This window comes from Puma concolor, chromosome B4, assembly GCF_028749965.1.
Source record: "Puma concolor isolate L17-30 chromosome B4, mPumCon1.1.hap2, whole genome shotgun sequence".
Lineage (NCBI taxonomy): Eukaryota > Metazoa > Chordata > Mammalia > Carnivora > Felidae > Puma > Puma concolor.
Genome location: NC_141673.1, coordinates 38598814 through 38614369, shown reverse-complemented (window position 1 = coordinate 38614369; position 15556 = coordinate 38598814). Strand labels below are relative to the sequence as shown.

The following is a 15556-nucleotide window of genomic DNA, read 5'->3' as shown; positions in this document are numbered from 1 at the left end:
GGCTATGTGCTTCACATGCATATCATTTGAGTCAGTCCTCAACAAAAATCTGTAAGACAACCACTGCTATCTTGAGGAAACCAAGAGCTAGTACTTGTCTATGTACACATAAACAGAAATTAGCTAGGACTTGAAGGGCTTTCTTTCCAATCTAGAACCCATGTATATCATCCTTATATTGTACTGCTTTCTCAGCCACCATACTTGTGTGCATTGGACCATGGCAAGCTGCAATTAAAATGTTTTACTTCCTTGCTTGCACCTTGGTCACTACCTTTCTCATCTGAATCCTGACGCTCCCTGGTGGTCTAGTGGTTAGGATTCGGTGCTCTCTCATCCCAATCCTATTTGGAGTCAATGTATATCAAGAATGTAAACTAACAAGCTATGAGCACAGTGTGCAGAACAGGAGCCATAAGGAGGCACCTTGGAGTGGAGGGGGCCACATAGAATTCTGAAATACAAAGTAGCTATAGTGTGAGTCTTGTTTCCACTAAAACTGTTTTCAAAGAGAAGTGATTATATGTATTGCAACCCCACCCCTATGCCCCACCCCTTACCTCATGGGTACCGCTACTCCACCATGGAGGGGTACAGAATTCAGAATTCCCCAAAAAAAGATAGCCAAGGAAGGAATCTGAGCACCCTCCAGCCACCCCTCCAGCTCCCAAATCATCTTACAGCCTTAGTAAAAGAGAGGAAAGAGATTTACCTGCTGCTATTGAGGCTGAAGCCTGAAAGTCATGTATAACCTTTGAAGGACTGTAATAGTTTTAATCACAGGAATGGCATCTTTTTGACAGGCAGGACAGAGAAAAGAGCTGAACCACTCTGCAAATACTAACCAGGCTATTTTGGAGCAATGGCTATTGCCTTTGAAATCTTTCATCATGGGTCTATACTTAGAATTCAGATGAGCCTGGGGGAGGGGAATGGAGCAGTGTTAATCCCCAGTTGTTTTGAAGTTGTCCTGTAAACAGGTTAGCATCTAAACTATCTTAAATGGAACCATTCAATGCTTTATTTAAATTGTAGGATTCTCTCCTAGTATTTTGTTTTAACCTGTTCTGCATACAGATTGTCACATCGTCCTGGAGGTGACACTTCTCAGTTTTCTTTCAAACTAGATATTCTAGAGAGCGCTGGCTGGAATCACATTGGTAGACTGATGCTCCCTGACAGCTAAAAGTTGGATTGAGTTTCAGGAGCTACTATATATAAAGCTGGGGCGACTTATGTCACCGCACTAATTAAATGCCATCTGGGTGGTTCCTCTGGGTTTTTGAGCCCATCACCCAGTTCAGACCGAGTCAGAGGCCAAGGAGGAGAACATGATGATGGACCTTTTTGAAACTGGCTCCTATTTCTTCTACTTGGACGGGGAAAATGTTACCTTGCAGCCATTAGAAGTGGCAGAGGGCTCTCCTTTGTACCCAGGGAGTGATGGTACTTTGTCCCCCTGCCAGGACCAAATGCCCCCGGAAGCTGGGAGCGACAGCAGCGGAGAGGAACATGTCCTGGCGCCCCCAGGCCTGCAGCCTCCCCACTGCCCCGGCCAATGTCTGATCTGGGCTTGCAAGACGTGCAAAAGAAAATCTGCCCCCACTGACCGGCGGAAAGCTGCCACCCTGCGCGAGAGGAGGCGGCTAAAGAAAATCAACGAGGCCTTCGAGGCACTGAAGCGGCGGACTGTGGCCAACCCCAACCAGAGGCTGCCCAAGGTGGAGATTCTTCGGAGCGCCATCAGCTACATAGAGCGGCTGCAGGATCTGCTCCATCAGCTGGATCAGCAGGAGAAAATGCAGGAGCTAGGGGTGGACCCCTTCAGCTACAGACCCAAGCAAGAGAATGTAAGCCCAGCTGCTGCCGGGGCAGGGGAACTCAAAGGCTGATTAGACGCTTTCCTTGGGGCCTTAACCTCCAGCTGCTGGGTCTCCGTTCCAGTTCCCGTTCCTCGCCCGCCCCTCCCGCTCCCTCTCGAATGAACCCCCAGTGACCCGTCCACTCGGGGTGCCTGCCACAGGCAGGAAATTCGTACCCGGCCCGAGGACGCAGGGGAGACACCCCCACCACGCTCCCCCACTCCCTCCCCGGAACCGACGTTTCTTTCCTAATCTTCTGCGGCCTTGGTTTTTCTCCAGCTGGAGGGTGCGGATTTCCTGCGCACCTGCAGCTCCCAGTGGCCAAGTGTTTCGGATCATTCCAGGGGGCTCGTGATAACTGCCAAGGAAGGTAAAGTAAAAGAAGGGCGCTGGGCTGTGCCGGAGAACACGCCGGGAGGGGGGCTGGGGTGAAAGGGTAGAAAGGGCTCTGAGCCTCGGCCGGGCGGGGACGCACCCTGCAAGGGGCGAGCTCCTAGCGCGCGGCCACCGGGTCCTCCCGCACTGCCCGTGCGGCCTCGCGCCGCGCCCGGGGCTGCCTCGTCTTTCACTCCTTGGGTGCTATGCTTGTGTTTCTCTTTTTCTGCGCTCAGGAGGGGCAAGCATGGACTCGTCAGCCTCGAGTAGCCTTCGATGCCTTTCTTCCATCGTGGACAGCATTTCCTCAGAGGAACGCAAACTCCCCTGCGTGGAAGAGGTGGTGGAGAAGTAACTGGGAGCCGGAGTTTGGGATGCTCTCCACGCAGCGGCAAGATCCCACCCTCCCTCCTTCGCCTGATCCTTTAGACGGGGTCACATTACATTAATATTTAGGAACTCAGACCCACGAGTTTATGAAAGGGAAGGAGACATGTTCACAGAGAAACTTCTCAGAAACTGTCGTGCACGCTCACATGAAAAAGCCTCCGGCTTTGGGCTTTTACTTTTGGAACCGCGAGTGGCTTAGGTCTAGCAGCCTTACTTTGCTTTTGTTTGGTTAGTTGTGCAACATATTACTTTTATTACGGCGATCCTTTTGTGCCATGTTCAAAAGAAGTTCATTCCTGTCCGAAGCAAAGTGGGAACGTTGCATCTAAATGTTAGTGGTACTGAATGTATTTTTGTAAATAATCTTAGTACTTTCATTTTTTATGTAAACCCAAGAAGTAATATTTTAAATGTGGAGTGACGGATTGCATATAAAAATGTGCGAGGATCCTGATATCGTAATATTAAAAAATGAGTTTCTTTCTGAACAAAGTTGGTCCTAATTTGATTGAACTGAAAAGTATGTTTGGGACTATGTGCACATAAATAAAGAGAAGCCCTATTTTAATTTAGACGCCACACCACCCCATTTATTTGGATGTTTTCTTAAAAGCTGATTTAAAGGAAGGAAAATAGATTGTTTTCCTATGTCTGAATTAAACTGTTCACCTTTCTATCTCATATAGACCAACACTTGTAGTTAAAAGTGAAGAATATCCAGAAGGAATCGGCCCTTTTTCCTTTTATCAGCATTTCCCCCCCATGTTTTAACTGTCCTATATGTGGAGATCTGGGGGAGATTAACTTACCCAAAGTTAATTGCTGAATTTTCAATCCAGTAAAATCTCACTGTTGCAAGAAATAGCCACACAAAAACTCTGATTTGCCTCAAAAGATCGTTAGCTAATTTAGTCCAAATTACTGTCCCTCCTTGACTTTCCAGGCCCCGCCCTTCATGGAGAAAAGTGCATCCGGGGTACCCACGCCTGGCACGGGCCTCCCAGCCTCCCTAGTTTTCTTGAACCAGACTGGTGGTTAGAAGACTGGAATATATCCTCGAGGCCCCGTGTGGCTCGAGTTTGTTTTGCAAATAGAAAGATAAAAGAAGGGAACAATCTGTCTCTTGAGGTGGGGGAGGCCTCTCTGAAGGACAGGTTGCTCCAAGAGAGGGAAGGGTTAAATGGTTGAGGGCAAAAGACAACAACAACACACATGAAACCTCTTAGCTGGACCAAATAGCAAAGCCCCAGAGAGTCTTGAAGCCCCAGGAGCTCCTCACTGCCGGGATTTTACAACGTGTGCCAGGTTTGTTTATCCTGTAACTTCAGGAAGAAACGACCACCAAGAATCACAGTGGGAAGTGAAGCCGAGGAGAGGGCCAAGCCGTTTCTTTGGAATTGCTACTTCTTGCATTCTGTAAATGCCACCTCCCTCCAACACCCATCTCCACCGTTAACTTCTTCCCTCTTTTTCCCTACAGCTAGCCTAAATTTACAAATGCGAAAATCAAATCCTATTCAATATTTCCCAACCAAACCTTGCTTCCTAACTACAGTCTGGACATTCCTGTTGCACACCACAGAAGTTCCAGATACCGCCACAGACAGCGCCCCCTGCAGGCATGGAGCGGTATCTTGCCCCTTTTCTGGCTCCAAGGGCCTCTCCAAGTCATGGTTACTCTGTCTTCTGAGCACCTGGATAATTTTAGTTTCTCCTAGAATACGTGTAAAGTGCAGGAAGGTTCATAGAGGAAACTGACACCGATATATAATCTCTCCCAGAGGTTTGGGAAAAGCAGGTGGGAGTGTTCCTGGATGCAAACGGCTGAGTCTCTGTGGGCACTGACTACCTAGATTCAATCCAGGCTGCTACCGTGTAGCCTTGGGCTATCCCAGCCCCTTTCTTCTCGTTTTCTCATTTATAAAATAATCGTGACAACAATAATAGTGCCTAACTGCGGGTGTGAAGATTTCACTGAGGTGACACACAATCAAGGGCTTGCTTAGCCAAAGCAGAGCACCAAATAAATACTAAACGTCGGCCCTCTTTATTTTTCATTAGTAAATCTAAATTGACCATCAGGAGGCTTCTCTTCCACCGAAAGCCACAGTTCCTTCAGTTACTGTTTCCTGCCTTGCAGGCGCTATTTGGGGAAAGTATTAATAACACTGAAATCAGCAATATGAATGACTCATTCTTAGTATTTTACATATTGACTCATAATCCTACAACTACTTGTGGGAGACAAACTGTTATTTCTTTTGAGAAAAGGATTCTTTGGAACAGAGATGTTCTTGTATTTTAAGTGTAGAGCCAGGGCTTGGAGCCAGAACCTATCAGGGGCTTCCAGCATGATCTCTCAATCCCCCTGCACCCTGAAAGAAAAGCCTTGGAAAATGAGAAAGAACATTTATGGTCTAGAATAATTGGTTCTCTTTAACAATTGTTTTCCAAACATTCTTTCTCAAGAGTGATTAGCTAGTGAACCCCAAATTAGGGCAGTAATTGAATTAGAGGTAAGCGGTAAAGTATTTCAAATTATCCAATCAGAACATGTATGAATATGAATATATCTTGGTGGTTAGTATATCCATTAGCCATGCTTATTATGTATCTATGATTTTTTCTTCCTGGGAATCAATATAGATTTTTCCTTCAAGTGTGTGTCTATATGTGTATGTATATATGTATACATATGTATATGTGTGTGTGTACATACACATATAGACACATACATATATACATACATATATAGACACATACTATGTATATACACATCACATTATATATAAAATATAATAAAGATGTGTCTAAAATATAGGTATGTATATGTGCTACAGATTCATGCCACAACTGAAAGCAAATATCATAAATGACCAGGTGCACTAATTTACTTTATGACTGCACATATAGTTATAATAAGATCTGTGTTATAAACTGTTTAGCAGCAGAATGCTTTTTATCAATTCATGGACTTTATTTGCTGATGGATTTTATTTAGTCTTTGCAAACCCAATCTTCTCTATCTCTCCTAGCTAGGTAACTTGAGAAATTGTTTGGAATAAGTTTTGCCTATAGAGGTCTTTTCGTTAAATAGAGCAAATATTTCCCAAAGACTTCATGTGACCTCTACTGCTATAGCTGACATATTAGGCTTTCCAATGAAATCCTTGGTGTGTTTGCAATTAAAGTGTTTTCATTTGATATTAATGATGATAATCTTTACTAAGGCCAAAGCCAAAACAAACAGGGCCATGGAAGCAGAAAATCAAGATATAATAACTTGGTAAAGATAAGCAATTGGGGATTTAAACACAGCCTCTTTCCAGAGGTAGGCATAAAGTTATCAAATATTTTTAAAATGAGTGATTTTCTTTTTTATATTACCCGAGAAATAATTTACAAAAGGCCAAATGTCCGCTTTTTCAAACTAACTTTAATCATCACACCTGGATCATTGAATTCCAGCCCTGAACATAGTTGAAATTCACTTATGTCTAATGGACTCATTTGCATATATATTTTTTTCAGAGCCCTTCAGACGTATGGGGGACGGGAGCATGGTGCTGAAAGTCAGTGTTCTCAACTACCATTGAGGCCACAGAAAAGTCTTGGGTTACTCAAGTGAACTCTCTCCTTACTGAGACATTTTTGACTCAAAGTTATAATTTCTCCATTGGTGCTTTTCTCTTAGCACCATATATATATATATATATATATATATATATATATATATATATGTTGTATATATATATATATATACACCATATATATATATATATATATATATATATATATATATAATCATTTATCTCAAAATTCTCCTCCCAGAACGCCCTGTCTGGGAAAAAAATATTTTAAAAATATTCATCTTTAAACTTTGAAATATCTCATTTCCTAATCTAATGCATTAGTAAATTAGGAATAAATGATGCTTCCTCAAAGAGCCAAGCCATCAAGACATTCTCCAACAAAAGATGACCCTCAGTCCTAGAGGTTTTGTTCTGAAAAAGAGATTTTTGGCAAGCCTAGTTCAGAGTTGGCCTGTGAGATAGAATGGCTATGCCATGTGCTGCTGAAACAGAGATAATGCTGCAGGAACTGGCTCCTTTCTCTACTCTCAAGACTGCTCAAAGTCCCTCCGGTGGGCCTTTGATCTCTCCTGGGAGTCTTCGAATTCAAGCAGAGGCCAATGTCTTCCTCAGCTGTCTTCTCCACAAATTCTTCCAGCAGCTTTGGCAGGTACTAATGTGTTTACTTAGGTGTGCCTGGTTCCCAGAGCTAATAGCAGTTTGAAATTGTTTAGCACATTGTGAAGTCATATATGATAAGCACAAATCTCTAGAACAACTAGAGGTGTCCAGGAGTTGTTAAGGGTCTCAGAGGCAGAAGTGAATTGAAATGGACTTATCTTTCGATGTATATTTGGTTTCTCCCAGTGAGAGAAGCATGGAGAATTTTCAATAATGCAGAATTCCTAGGGTAGGCAAAATTTACTAGGAAAGGAAGCTCTGAGCATTGTTTCGCTGGTGGGGTCTGTCCATCAACACTAGGATTGTTGCCATAATACTTAAACTAAAATAAGTTCTTAAAAAAAAAAGATTGGTGATTACTTAAAGGTCTATGCAATTAAAACCTACTAAATCTAAATTGTAAGAAAATCAAGCATGCATTTATTTTCCTGCAGAATGTCAAGTGGAAAAAAATTTAATAATCTATATACTTCACTAGAACCTTGGGTGGCATACATTTATAATACCATGCATGGCTTAATTTTCTTCCCTTCTGTAAGGTTTTTACCTTTCTGTAAAACTGTAAGGTTTTCCTAGTAGTTAGTGTCGAAATGTCATTTCTAACAACTTGGTTATGTAGGAAATTAATGGAATCTTCCTCTGCACCTAAAAAATCCACTTCACTGACGAGTGGAAAACAGATTGTGTTTTTACTCTTTTCTATGAGGAACAAAAGTCGGTCTAGTCTGATTTTGAGAAAGAGCACCCAATCAGTAGAAGATCTCTTTTTTAAGTGATTTTTAAAAATTTTTTTCATAGTTCTTTGTTCAGTTTCCCCACTCGAGAACTTGTTTTTCTCTGTGTGGCTCACCCAGTTTCTCATTTTCTCTTACACGATGTCCCAGCAGAACCTCTCCTGAACTGGGGGACCCCAGCCGTCTATCTGTCAGGCCCTGGCTTCCTTCCCTCTTCCTATACTGTCCCGGGTTTTGGGGGTTTAGTTTTTGGTTTGGTTCCTCTCTCCTTCGCCTCTCGCCATTGACAGCGGCTTAAAAGTTTTGTGTTATTTTTTACTTTGGTTTTTGAGATCCTATTTTCAGCGCTTGACTCCCAAGGGTCCTCAACCCCGGACCCCGTTCTCCCCCCGCAGCCCCCTCCCCCCCCCCCCCCCCCCCCCCAGCAAGTCCCATTAAGCCGCCGGGCGCTAGTGTTTTCGCGGCTTCTTTAGTTCCACTCGCCCGCGGCACTCTGGTAAATTTGTTTTGAGATCACCTTACCAAAGACAGCCCTAACCTCTGAAACTACCGTTACTGACAGAGCCTCCTGAGTGACAGCATCTTCCCAGGCCCCGAGCTGAGGGAGAGACGTCAGGGACCCAGCCTTTGCGAATTTCTGCTCTGGAGCTCCAAGCGCACTCACTGAGCCGGCATTGACCTAAGAAAACCAACAAAATTCACCTCTAGGAGCGCAAGGTCTAGAGAGCTGGATGTTCGGTTCCAATTCTGTGTGCCCTGGGGCAAACTACCGACCCCCTGAGCTTCCGTTAGCGTCTTTTAAAAATGGATCTAACAGGGGCGCCTGGGTGGCGCAGTCGGTTAAGCGTCCGACTTCAGCCAGGTCACGATCTCGCGGTCCGGGAGTTCGAGCCCCGCGTCGGGCTCTGGGCTGATGGCTCAGAGCCTGGAGCCTGTTTCCGATTCTGTGTCTCCCTCTCTCTCTGCCGCTCCCCCGTTCATGCTCTGTCTCTCTCTGTCCCAAAAATAAATAAACGTTGAAAAAAAAAATTAAAAAAATAAAAATAAAAATAAAAATGGATCTAACAAATAATTCCCACAGAGTCGTCGAAAGTAGCCAATGAATGAACGCAAGGAAAGGGTTGAGAACAGTGCTTGGCAAAGACAAAAGTCTTGATAAAGTGTTTGCTACCAACATCCCACGCGGAGGGATTAGGGACAAAGCACATGCGTGGTGTGAAGAAATCACCTGACAGGTGGGAGATCTTCCACTTAAACCCTGAGGTGCAAGTTGATTTGTGCCCAAACCTGCACAAAATGTCGGTACCACATAGCCAAAGAAAGTGCCAGTATTGCTGCTGGCCAGAACCTCTGTGACTTGGCTGAGAATTCCTGGGTGAGGTTATCCCCCCACTACGGTATTTCAGAGGTAGCAATGTGTATGCATTCCAATGTTTCCACCAGTGTGGATGGTCTTCAGTCCTTTAGGAACTTGACTCTTTCATCTAGTACAGCCCTTGGTACCCGGACTCATTTCAAAGGCATACACTTGTTGATAGTGCTAAATAAGTTGCAGATGGATTTTCCACTGGCCAATTAAGCAGCCCCTTGGTGTGAAAGGGACCTTGATTTTCAGGGGGGAGTGGGGAGAGGGTGGTGTCTCTGTCTTATGGTTGAATGAACGTGGGAAAGGGGGCAGAGCCCTGCACCATGAAGCTAACCTTAGTGACTGTCACTCTACTGCCCGTATTTTTCAGAGACTTCACTTTGGAGAGCAGATCTCACCCAGAAAAAGCACTTCTCTGATCCCTGAAGATATGGGATTAGCCAGCCAGGGTTGCTTGAGGAAAATAATGTTATTTAAAAGTAATAGAAGAAAGCACCCCTCCCCATCGCTTTGGTGCCACGACACTTACTGGACTGGATGGCTGAACATGGAGATGAGAACAGTCCCTCCTATTTCAATGGGGCTGCAAGCCTTGGTCCAAAACTGCAGACTACTTAAGACCACTAAGACCTTAAGTGATGGTTTTTCTTGTACATAAACAGCACCGTCCCCTTCTGCCCCTACTCCAAGGCATCTGGAAGTTGGTTAAGGGTGGAGGGGCAATGGGAACAGCCGATTAATAAATAGATTCATTCTCACCTCAATGGCAGCCCTCCCCTCTCTTCTTCTACCCACCAAAGTTCCAAAGCCCCCGCTGCGATTGCTTTTTTGGAAGGCTTTTGTCGCCCAAGTGTATGAAGTTGCTCAAGGTCTGAACTGGAAATTTTACACGGGCGGAGAAGGATTGCTGTGCCGGCAGCTGGGATGCATCTGTAACGGTGTTAGTTCGCCTGAAAGCAGAAAATTAGCGACCCCAAAGCCCAGCTTGGCTGTTTAGTCTGTCGAAATGGCAGGGCGGAGCAGAAAGAGGAGGAAGGAAACGCGTGCCCCTGGAAAGAGAGGTCGCCGTCCAAAACGCACTTTCTTCGAATACAAATCACAGAAGTATAGTCAATGTGGATCTTTGGCTGGCTCAGGGTCTAGCAAAGGCCTGGTAGGAAGGATGAGGCGCTCAGTAAACACGTGCAGAAGGGGGAAGGAAGGGAAGACTGTTCCTGGGCACCTGGCTCTGAGCCCACCTCCTTTCAGATGAACCGACATGTAGAGCCCTGTCTGGAAAAAAGGAACCTCCCTGCCCACCCTTCAATAACTAGAGCCTATAAAGTGACCATCTGATCAGAGCAGATTTTTAAAAATCTAGACTCGCTCCATGATTGAAAGTGTCGCTTCAAGTTTTTAGCACCCGTTATTCAATCCACACACTGAAAAAATTCCCGAGATAATGAAAGTTCATGTAGAAACAAACACCTAAAAATAAGGTAATTCCTCACGTCCAAGTTTGGGAAGGCAGCTCGGCTTTTGAGGTCAGCTGACAGTGGGGAGTTTTATTTATTGATTTTTTTTTTTTTTTTTATGTGGGAGCAATTCAGTGACACCGTTTAAGTGATCCCTTGGTTTCGGTAGTCTAGAGAGTGCGAGTGAGCCGGTTGGGGAGCGATCCCCCTCACCCCCTCCCCGGCAGAAATGCAGTAAAACCATTAGCGTCAAAAGGGGCTGTAAACAGCAAATTGTCTCTAGAGAAAAGGCGGAGGTTTGCCCAGACAGCCCCTGCGGGGGTTGTGGTGGGATATGCTAATACTGCCTGGCCACTGGGGCCGGCCTCCCTCCCCCAAGAATATATAAAGAGCCCCAACCCCAGCACATCCGACCCAGGCCGCCAGGCGTTTGCCCTTGTTAATTACCAGAGAAACCGACCAGGGAGCTCCGCCGGGGATTTGCAGGCCCGCCTCGGCGCCAGGCTCTCGGTTCTCCCCGGTCTCTCTCGCTGCTGTCCAGGTGCACCACTTGCTTCTCCGCGGAGGATGGAGGTGATGGATGGCTGCCAGTTCTCACCTTCCGAGTACTTCTATGATGGCTCCTGCATCCCGTCCCCCGAGGGCGAGTTCGGGGAAGAGTTTGAGCCCCGAGGGGCTGCCTTCGGGGCGCATAAACCAGAGCTGCAAGGCTCAGACGAGGACGAGCACGTGCGAGCACCAACAGGCCACCACCAGGCCGGCCACTGCCTCATGTGGGCTTGCAAAGCATGCAAGAGAAAGTCTACCACCATGGATCGGCGGAAGGCTGCCACCATGCGCGAGAGGAGACGCCTGAAGAAGGTCAACCAGGCTTTCGAGACGCTTAAGAGGTGCACCACGACCAACCCCAACCAGAGGCTGCCCAAGGTGGAGATCCTCAGGAATGCCATCCGCTACATCGAGAGCCTGCAGGAGCTGCTGAGGGAGCAGGTGGAGAACTACTACAGCCTGCCGGGTCAGAGTTGCTCTGAGCCCACCAGCCCCACCTCCAATTGCTCTGACGGCATGGTAAGAGATAGCACTGGTCAGCCCAGTCTTTTCCAAAACTTCTTATGTCTCCTTTAAACCAGGTGAGGCCACCAAATATTCAATGGTTATTGGTGGATAGGGGTGGGGAAGCCAGAAGAGAGGTGCCCCATTTACAAAGATGCCGGAAACAGCTGTTGAACAGGATTTTAGTTGGACTTCCTCCCAGGTTCTAGGTGAACATTGTAGGGAAGGGTTGTCATATGAGATGGGTGGTTGCAAATGATCAATAACCTGTCTTCCCCATTGCTCAGTTCCTTTTTTATAAACTATGCCACATGTAGAACCCACCATACACAAATATCTAAAGGCAATTGTCTGAAGTTCCCACTGCCCCAGAGGTTGTAACTAAATGACAAAATGGAGAGAAATGCCCACATGGCCCCAGCCCCTGCTCCACTGAGGCCTGGCTGGAAAGGGATGTTGATGCATTCTTTTCAGAGGGCGTTTGTGCCATTGCTGCCAGGTTTTAATGTGTTTTTGCCCTGGGAAAGTGTTCTCTCCCTGAATTAGTGTGGCTTCCTTCTACTCCAATCCATTTTGCATGGTTAACCCAATGCACATTGCTGCTGAATTCCACCCCCTCCCTCTTCCCTTTGCTGCTGCTCTCCTCTTCTTCAAGCACAGAGATTGACCTCAGCGCCCTTACGATTTGGCTCCTGAATCCAGGCAATGAAGGTGGTTGAGAGTGGTCAGTTTGCAGAGCTGGTGGTCAAGAACAACCTCACTCTAGCTCAGAGCATCTTTTGCCAAGACCTGAAAACAAACTTCCTTTGTGTTTTGCATTATAGCCCGAGTGTAACAGCCCTGTCTGGTCCAGAAAGAGCAGCAGTTTTGACAACATCTATTGTCCTGATGTACCAAATGGTAAGAAGTGGGACTTAAGATGAGTTAAAAAACAAACAAAAAAACAGACAAACCAAAAAAACAGACAAACAAAAAAACAGTTCAATGTCACAATTCAGCCTGTCAAAGCAGAGTCTGGTCTTCCAGGCTGTGCTGGGGAAGGCATAGAAGGGATGGTTCTCATGGGGAGGTTTTGGTGCAGCAAATTAGATACTTATCTTTTGTCCAAAATCCCTCTAACAGATTCACACACATGTGCACTTTTGCTTGAAATTTAACTGGGAGGCTTCTCCACTCCCTATGTTCATCTCCATGAATTGTTAGATATTTATTGCAAATTTCTCCATCAGGCTTTCTATGACCACCTGACCTCTGGGTGTCAAAGTTGCTGACCTATAGTTTAAGGGGCTATGTAAACAAGTGTCTCTATTTGGGATTTTTTTTTTTAATGGTTTTCTCCTTGTATCCTTAGTATACGCCACAGATAAAAGCACCTTATCCAGCTTGGATTGTTTATCCAGCATAGTGGATCGAATCGCCAACTCAGAGCAACCTGGAGTGCTTCTCCAGGACCCAGCCTCTCCCTCCCTAGTTGCCAGCACGGATTCACAGCCTGCAACTCCGGGGGCCTCTAGTTCCAGGCTCATTTATCATGTGCTATGAACTGAAAATGTAGTCTAGATCAGTTCTATGAGGAGGGCCTACTATACAGGAGGAAGGAAGCCCAAAAAGGTCAAAAGCAAGACAACTTGTATATAAAGATTTCCTCGCAGTTGTAAATTTGTGAATATTATTTTGCCACTTTATAAGAAAGTGTATTTAACTAAAAAAAAAAATCACCATTGCAATTAATACTTTATTTCCTTTATCCTTCTCCTCCTCCTTTTCCTCCTCCTTCTACTTTACCACTTTCTTTGCTTTAGAGATATAGTTCCAATAATATTTTTTCTGATAGGGGGCAATTCATTGAAGGTAGCTTGTTGCAATGCTTAACTTATATTTTTTATAAATATTGCTTATCAAAATATTATGTCTGCTGTTAGATCTTTATTTTTTTTTCTTTAAAACATTAGAACATCTGGAAATCAGTTACAGGAAACTTTAAATATATTTAACTTTTGTTTTTCTTATTAACCCTTTGGTGATATTGTATTAAATAAAAACATAATGATACTGCCTAATGGTATATATTTTTATCTTTTCTTATAAGGAATGCTTCTTTCTAATGTAAGCACAAAATAGTACTTTGTGGATAGTTTCAAGATATATGAAATTTTGGAAATTCCACCATAAATAAAATGGCTTAAATGAAATATTTTTGTTCATGTTTAAAACAACAACAACACAAAACACCCCTAATGGAATTAGCAGTCACTGACATGAGATCTTGTAATGGGTGCAGGGTGTGAAAATACCAAAATAGTTGGCTTTGTGGATACATTTGAATGTTTACCATCTCATAGACACAATTTAGGGCCTGTTGATGTCACAAGTGAAGAGAACATTTCTATTTTAATTAGATTTTAAGGGAGGCCACTAAATACAATGTTTCCTTTATATTAAGACTGTGCCACATAATGTCAAATTGTGTATGGAGGGAAAGTTGTTGTTCAGGACAAGACTACTTGTTTAAGTGACAAGAGGGAACAACATTACATCATTTTAACACCTAGAAAACCTTAGAAATCATGAATCAGATCATATTTACTTTATCTATTGCCTGAAAATATCTTGATACATTAATATGTTAATATTGTCAATAGGATATTTAAAAGTATTGATCTGATCTTTTTTCTATTGTTAAGTTCTGGAATAAGAAAACTTATGGGACACCTGGGTGGCTCAGACCGTTAAGCAGCCGACTTTGGCTCAGGCCATGATTTCACAGTTCATCAGTTCGAGCCCCACGTCAGGCTCTGCTTTGACAGCTCTGAGCCTTTGCTCCTTTGCTTCAGATTTTGTGTCCCCCTCCCGCTGCCCCTCTCCTGCTTGAGCTCCCTCTCCCTCTCTCAAATATAAGTAAATAAACATTTAAAGAAGAAAAAAAAGAAAACTGACACAAACTACAGTAAAGTGAAGCAGACTGCAATTGGCTTCTGTCTTTCCCAGCCTTTTTGATTTTATTCATCATCGTGTGTGTGTGTGTGTGTGTGTGTGTGTGTATGGTGCACATGCATTTTTAGTGTTCATCACTTTATCCTTTAGCAAGAATTGAAATAAAAAAAAAAAAACAGAACAACTAAGTGGAAAATGAGGTTGAGACAATCATTGAGATAATTCTCACAAGTTTACCATGGAGAGAGATAAAAAAGAAATAGCCTTAAAACCTCTAAAGTAACTGTTCACAGAGAAAAGAGATAATTGCTTCACCCTCTAATTTGTACTTTTGTTTAAAATTGTGAAGGGTGTGGTTGCATATAGTAATCAACTGGACTCCTTGCTAGAGCCTGGCAATTATACTCTACTCAGAAAGGTTTTCCCTTGTTTCTGATACGATTTTTCTTGCACTTGTCCAGCCATGAGGCTTAAAAGAATGGAAATAGTTCCATAGAGGGAGAGGAGAAGGGCTGAGTTCAGAAAATAATGTAGCCACCTGTCACCATGAGCATCATGCCCTGATATGGATGCTGACTTTTAGCACACAGGTAACTCTTTCCTCACCCTTGGTTTCGGGGGTGTGGGGATTTAAGGTGAAGAGATTTCAAGAAGGTATGGTAGATACATATGCATAGTTTCAGTATAAGTTTGAGTTACTCACGTCATTGGACACTGCAGTAGTTCCCTCTCTTTCTTATACTTCTGGGGAGAGGTTGGATATTTGTTGTTGTTTTCAGTAGAATCAGAATAAAAGGAACCATCCAAAGATTGATTTGGGTTGTTTTTTTTTTTAAGTTCAATTTTAAGACACATTGCCATCCCCTGTTCCGTTTAGTAAAAGCAAGCAGAGAACATCATGGAATTTTAACTCAAGAGAATGAAAATGAACTTTCTTTCTCACCGAACTCTAATTACTTCTATAACTTGTTAGTGTTTTTGATACTCTCAGTGAAAATTATAATGCTTCCAAATGTTTAGTTTTCTAGTGGTCTGGATTTCATAATACTCTCCATGCCAGATCGCTCAATTATTCTCATTTCCAGTGTACTAACATCAAAGGCTGGTGTCTACTCAGCAAACAACTTGGCACAAC

General features: G+C 44.0%; 3 protein-coding genes across 5 annotated transcripts in view; 2 read left to right on the top strand and 1 right to left on the bottom strand.

The window, feature by feature from the left end:
- The window catches only part of LOC147579020 (uncharacterized), a 169641-nt gene extending 167723 nt beyond the window's left edge, over window positions 1-1918 (bottom strand). For 2 of the 3 annotated variants that reach the window (XR_015253467.1, XR_015253466.1), the window contains exon 1: window positions 713-1865. The gene's annotated coding sequence lies outside the window, so the exon portion shown is untranslated. Of the gene's footprint in view, window positions 1-712 lie in introns of all 3 variants that reach the window. The other variant, XM_086712738.1, reaches the window with a different exon arrangement.
- Window positions 1237-3206, top strand: MYF6 (myogenic factor 6). Its single transcript, XM_025926866.2, has 3 exons — window positions 1237-1850; window positions 2142-2232; window positions 2474-3206. Exons 1-3 carry the CDS (start codon window positions 1332-1334, stop codon window positions 2590-2592), a joined length of 729 nt encoding a protein of 242 aa, XP_025782651.1. The 5' UTR covers window positions 1237-1331; the 3' UTR covers window positions 2593-3206.
- Window positions 3207-10570: 7364 nt separating this feature from the next.
- On the top strand, window positions 10571-13679 carry MYF5 (myogenic factor 5). Its single transcript, XM_025926963.2, has 3 exons — window positions 10571-11502; window positions 12312-12387; window positions 12839-13679. The coding sequence occupies exons 1-3, from the start codon at window positions 11002-11004 to the stop codon at window positions 13027-13029; spliced, it is 768 nt and encodes a 255-aa protein (XP_025782748.1). The 5' UTR covers window positions 10571-11001; the 3' UTR covers window positions 13030-13679.
- The last annotated feature ends 1877 nt before the right edge of the window (window positions 13680-15556 follow it).